The sequence below is a fragment of the Simochromis diagramma genome, unplaced genomic scaffold, assembly GCF_900408965.1.
Source record: "Simochromis diagramma unplaced genomic scaffold, fSimDia1.1 OVJJ01000293.1, whole genome shotgun sequence".
NCBI lineage: Eukaryota > Metazoa > Chordata > Actinopteri > Cichliformes > Cichlidae > Simochromis > Simochromis diagramma.
In genome coordinates, this window is record NW_024386801.1 from 12,149,684 (window position 1) to 12,156,244 (window position 6,561).

Genomic DNA, 6,561 nt, shown 5'->3' on the forward strand with positions numbered 1-6,561 from the left:
CCCTCCCCCTTATAACAATGCCACTGTGTGCAGCCCCCGCTGCCTTGACGCCCACCCCCCCCCCCGTTCCCCCACATGTGAGATGCCGTTGTGTTGTCTTGTTCCCCCACAGCTGGACCATCTCCCTCTCCACCCCTTCACCCCTCTGCTTTTCCTCCATTCAACCACAACAACGCCTCCGTTCTTCCAGCCACACTATGCAGATTGTTTCAGAGGACAAGCAAGAAAGAGAAACAGATAGAGGCTGCGGAGGACAATGAAACAGCTGGCTATGTTAAAGCAGTTCATTTTGGTATTCTGTATGTCTTATCTCATATAGCTTGCGAACTGTATGTGTGTGTGAATGAGTGTGCCGCACACATGCACAAATCTTACATGTTGTGGCGAAATAAACCCTGCGAACAAAGACATATGGAGACTTTGGAGTGTGGTTAAGTGTGGGGTGAGGTTTTTTTTTATCATGTCTTCCTTAGCAACAAAAATAATAAATACTGAAGTTATCAGTTAAAAACAAATGACAAATTATATCCTGATACTCCAAATTTAAAAACTTTGTTGGCAGACTGTTCTGTGACCTGCGTTCCAACTCTCACCCGGTTTACTGATGGACTGTTTAGCCACTTGGAACAAATGAACAAAACAGAATCAATTTGAACTTTTTATAGCCTAATAATCAAGTGAGCAATCAGTGACCTAATTAAAATCCAGCATCTATGGACTCCATTTAGCTCTGCTTTTGCTCCTGTAGGAAATATCTGGCTTTTCAGTGTGGTCAGTGTGGCAAGGCTTCAGTTGAATGAGCCTTGGATTGGGATCTGGAGTGTTTGGAGGCCAAGTCAAATCCACACACTCATTAAACACGTATGTGTTTTATTTAAGGTATAGATGAATGTATGGTTCTGTTGTTTTTCTTACAAAATGTGTAGGTGTTAGTCCCCGTAGGGAAATTACCCCTCTGCATTTAACCCATTCACCCAGTGAAGCAGTGGGTGAACAGTACCTTGCTCAGGGGTACCTCAAGGTAGCCGTTCAGTGAAGTTGAACCCCCGACCTTCCGATCATGGGGCAACAACTCTACCTACTCTGCTATCCCTGCTATCCCCATTATATCTAAACCATACAAAAACATATTTTTCTATCTAAGATGGCTAAATCTATCGTTAAATGCAGTAGATGTTAGTGTTTCAGCATTTAATCAGTAAAAAAAGCGAAATTACCAGGGCCAATAAAACAAAAAGCAATACAGTTTATACCAGTGGTATCAAACATAGGCTTTAATCTGAAAGCCAACACCTGTGATCTAAAAGGGTCCAGTCCAGCCATAAAGATGACTTACTTTATTTATTTTCCATTTTATATGTTAGCTATAAAGGGTTTTTTTTCTGGCCAGGCCCAAAGTGTAGTTTTATCTTCCCACCAGCAGGCGGCGACGTTAACGTTTGTAATTTAAAGAGAGTAAAAAAATCAAAATGGCGCTGCCCAGACCAGGTAGGTGGACGCGTTGCTATGGTTGCTGAACGCAAACCTTAGCAGTAAACGTATCACAACGTTTAAATTGTATTAATTTAACGCACAAAAACTTCACAGCGGTGTTGTTCCTGTTTTGGTTCACTGTGCCGAGTCTAATTCGGTGTGTCTGTGTCTGCAGGGAGGCCGGCGGGTGTCGTATCCTTCTCATTTTATTATTAAAACGTGCACGCCACAGTCAGAAAAGTATCTGATAACGAGTGATGCTTAACTTTGCACCCAGCTGTCGTCTGTGACTCTGCAGCTGCTGCTCCATGTGACAGCCGCCTATTTTGTCTTCTACTTCCTCTTCACTCTCGGGTTAATCATCAAAAAGAGTGAGTGATGTCTCTCACGCGACTTTTCCAAAGACTCTGATGTACCTGCACTCGGTAACCGTGTCCGCTGCTCTCAGGCTTGGTGCTGTCTTATCCTTCCGATGCTCTGGTGTGTGACATCTTTCTGCTCTTCCTGCTGGCTGCACTGGAGTTTCTCCATTTCTACAGTGGTAAGAAAACGATCAAAAAGCCAGTTGCACCATTTCAAGCATGCTGTTATCATGCCCTACTTATTATACGTTTAATGCAGCTTCTTGAAGCTGGCAAGGTTGATAGAAAACATGGTGGACCCTGCACAAATTCACATTTACTTTGTTACTCCTTACCCGTAACTATCCTAACCATCCAATTTGTAGGTCTAAACTGTGAAGTGTGATACATATACTTAATACATGTAAATATTTGTGTACCAAGCTTCTATTTACATTTTAGCACAACATGTAAACGAGAAAAGAAGGGAAAAAAAACATGTGCGACCGCTTACACGCATTCGTGATAAACCAGATTAACCAGATTTGGTTTATTATCACAAGATCCTGGATTCAAAGAATTTCAAATCTGATTTTATAAAAAGCTAAATAAGGTAACTTTTTATTACAAAGGTCTTAATTAATAGGAAATTGCAAAAAAATCCGTTTAAAATTATGTCAGATTTTTATTTATGGCTTATTAATTAGGTCTTTGCAACATCTCTTCACTGCAAAGATTGTTTAATGGCTGCTGGTGTGCTGTAGGTCAGGAGGTAAAGGTACATATATGTCATTAGATAGAAAGCGCTTCAGCATATGAATGGGTAAATAAAGTGCTTTGAGGGTTCTTTGAGAGTAGAAAGGCACTATTTATAAACCAGTCCATTTACCATATGCAGCAATAGCACCAGTTGTACCTTACAGAGAGTGGTCCAAAAAAGAGAAAGTATTGAGTGAGCAGCAGCTCTCTGGGAGAAAATGTCTTGTTGATCCCAGAGGTCAGAGGACTGCTTGGATTTCACCACTCGTTACAGCCAAGGCATGCAGAAGAGCATCTCACAACACACTGAACCTAAAAACAGAGGGGCTACAGCAGCAGAGGACAGCATCAGGTGCTGCTCTTGTCAAGTGAGAACAGGAAACTGAGGCTACAACACTGGCTCACTAAAACTGGACAACAGAAAATTGAAAAAAATGTTGCCAGGTGTGGTTCTTGAATTCAGCTGCGACATTCAGATAGTATGATCAGAATTTGGTGTAAACAAAATGAAAGCATGTATCCATGTTCAGCCTTCCTTGTATCAGTGGGGTTCAGGCTGCTGGTTGTTGTATATACAGAATGTCTTCTTGGCTCCACTTCAAGGTCTTTAGTATCAACTGAATATCATTTAAACACCGCATCTGATCCTTTATGACTACACTGTGCCCATCTTCTAATGGCTGCTTCCAGCAATGACAACAAACAATGCCACAAATGTCAAGTTGGGATATTTGGTGTACCTAATAACGTGACCACCACATGCAGTGCTTTTGACTCTCCAGTAGTCCCCTTACACTCAGTTTGTTTCCTTCATAATCCTCTTATCATCGCTTGGATTTTTTATCTTAAGCTGAAAAGTGCTGACATCAGCCGATGTGATGCAGTTTAAACATTAACAATTACAAATATCTGCCTGGTAACAGATCCTGAATCATTTAAGTGAGTAAAGAGGAGAGGATATATCATTTTATTATATTTTTAACCAGGTAAAGTAATAATCATTAATTTGTTGTTTTATGGTTGCTTATCCAGCTAAGGTTAGAGGAGAGTCCTTCATATTATTAATCCTCACTTACTAGTTAGCAAGGAGGACACTGAAATATGTGAAAAATGAGGGCTTGGGTTGTGAAAATACATATTAGCAGAATGACTATTGATATGCTTTGAGAAATGTTAGTAAATTGAATGTGATGATATTGATATCTAAAAACAAAATAATAGCGTTTTCATATCATATGTTTACATGTGGTAATATTGTAAGCATTGTTCTCACTAAATACATGCACTTATAATTCAAACATACTCAATCCATGAAGCCAATTTCTTAACCAGTTATGCAAAGAGGAAGAGGCTAGCACAGAGAGCTGACTGGTGTTTTTGAACCCATAACCTTTTTTCTGTGAAGCAACAGTGCTAACCACTGTGGCACTGTGCGGCCTCAGCGTAGTCAAGGACGAATGTGACTGCTTCAAATGGACACATTCATCAGTAAACTCAAAGACAGTCTGTACACATTGCTTTTCTCTGAGTCTACAGGTGTGAAGGGCAACCTGACAGAGAGCGAGACCTATGTTTTTGGCAACCTGCTTTTGACGGGGGCAACCATCCTGCTGACGGTCTACTTCCTAGTGTGGCAGAGCTACGTGATGAGGGCGGATGTAATCATCAGCAGCGTCTCACTCGGTCTCTATGGTTTAGACGGAGTCCTGGCTTTCAGCACTTTAACCAGATTTGCCAGGTTTGTTTCACTTTCATGATTTCACTTCTCAAAACTAAACAAAAGCTTTTATATTCAAGCTCAACGGCTTCATTCATGACAGGCAAAGAGGCTTTTATTGTATTACCCCTACTATGCCTCCCCCTTTTTCTATTTTGACAAGTCAGCATAATTGACAGATGGGTTGGTAAATTACAATATCTGGTGTCAAGCACAGATAAAACACTTCATTATTCCCACAGGAGGCTGGCCTACATTTTAGGCTCCATGTATTTTGATTGAGTTGATTTGTCGACATCATTAGCATCTCATACGTATGTTTTGAAAGCCCCCACATTGCCGCGCTTTCTTTGTGTTCATGCTATTGTTTATGAAACAAATAAGCCCTGGTTCCCTTTAGGACATGTCTGAATTATTGATAATGGCAGCATTCTTTCATGTGATACTGTATACCTTGTGCAATGTCATCACATCCTCAAATTTTCCTCCCAGGACAGATGCAACGACGATAATTCCCTCTCTTATTCTGATCGGAATCTCTATTGTGTACATGAGGAGCAGATCAGTGAATAAATCTGTGTGAGAGGGGTTTAGTTTGTGTGAAAAACCATGTAAACTAACAATCCTCCTGTTGGGCAGCTCGTTTCATGAGTGGGTTGTGCGTATAATGAATGTGCAATGATACAGCTTATTTTTATATGTTATTTTTTTTTTGTTGTTTTTCAGGGTCCACTCATGAAGAAGCCCATGAAGAAGTCATGTTGTTGTTGTTTTTTTTTTACATCTTATCTCACAGTGTGTCTACTGTGATTTCTTTTTGCAAGAAGAAAACCACAAATTAACAGCATCACTTGGATTGTGTTGTAAATACTTATTTGGACTGTTGTGCCTACTATAAAGTAATATAAGTTAAAATGCAGGGATAGAAAAATATGAGTTAATCTGTGCTGAGAGGTTCTCAGGGATTTTTTTTTCCATATTAAATGTTTTTTTTATGTGTGTTCCTGTTTTGTACAGTAGAGGGCAGAGTTGCGTTGATAAAGGTTTGAGTCTTCCCAGATGATTTTCCTTGGAAAATATTTTTGAAATAAATAATATAGGGGTTTTTTTGTGGGATGTTTTAATAAGTCAACTGGAGCGTGGTCACACATATGTACAAATCACATTTCTAAGTGCCAACAGAGCCTGAAGTGACCTGAAAATATCACATATCAAATATGAATTCTGCATGCCAGCTTCTTAGACTTCAGCTGAGCATATCAGATGTCAGATCAGGCACTCAGAGCAGTTTGTCAGTGTTGTTTTTTGAGGCATTTCCGACTCTCCTTTCTTCAAACAGATGAAGTTAATGATCAAACACAGGGACAATGTTTCCAGAGTAACCACTTTCAAAACAATCCACATTTCAGAGTGCCCGTCCTTGAGCAACAAGCACGCACAAACACTGGCTGGATGTCAGCAGCAACGTTTATACAAAGACTTTTGTGCTGTGGATTCTAAGGTGATTCAGGGGGGGTCAACAAAAAATAAGGCCTCTCTGAGAACTGCATTATCTTAGTGGTTTTCTTTGCAAGGACAGCACAATATACAAAGAGTGGTCATTCTTACCAGCTGGTGACACTGAAACCTGGGCAGTGTTCCACGCTGTTGCTCCTCTTTCAGTCCCCCCACCGAATTCGACTAGTTTACACCAGTCACTGTGCTGCTGCACAACGACAAACCTGCAGAATTTAAAAGCTTCCACCTGAGAAGAGCTGTATTGGAAAATGCGTTTCAATCAATGCATGTAAAGTTGACGGTTTATTTTGCCCTGTCATTGGTAGAATGTCACCCACGACATCTCATGTGAGATCCCACGTGTCGTTTATATTTTGAAACAATGCTTCCAGCCGTTGCGCAAGGTTCCCCCACGGTAAACCGGAATAAGTAACATTTTTTAAAGAACTGTTTGCACAATTACTCCTTTAACCACTTAAATCCCTTAAAATCAAACTGCGGGAGAATAAGGAAGGACTACCCCCCTCCTCCCGTTTGGCGCCGAACGATTACATGATTTGCATTAACTTATATTGTAAAGAATAGTGACTGGCGACATTTTTTTTTTTAGCGAATGACTGGAGTTACACCACCAGCATATTTCAAAACTGTCACCATCCTGACAGATTCTGAGAAAAACCCAAGGACCGACCCACCTTCCAAACAAGGTGTCCAAGGAGCTCCGCCCCTCTAAAGTTACCTGCAGAGTCACCTTCTCAACGGCGCAGTTTCTGA

General features: G+C 40.7%; 1 protein-coding gene across 1 annotated transcript; it reads left to right on the plus strand.

Annotated features, from left to right (window-relative positions):
• Positions 1 to 1,454: 1,454 nt before the first annotated feature.
• Positions 1,455 to 5,395, plus strand: LOC120729918 (transmembrane protein 80-like). Its single transcript, XM_040025902.1, has 6 exons — positions 1,455 to 1,488; positions 1,649 to 1,665; positions 1,751 to 1,844; positions 1,922 to 2,014; positions 4,110 to 4,311; positions 5,017 to 5,395. The coding sequence occupies exons 1-6, from the start codon at positions 1,470 to 1,472 to the stop codon at positions 5,027 to 5,029; spliced, it is 438 nt and encodes a 145-aa protein (XP_039881836.1). The 5' UTR covers positions 1,455 to 1,469; the 3' UTR covers positions 5,030 to 5,395.
• Positions 5,396 to 6,561: the final 1,166 nt, after the last annotated feature.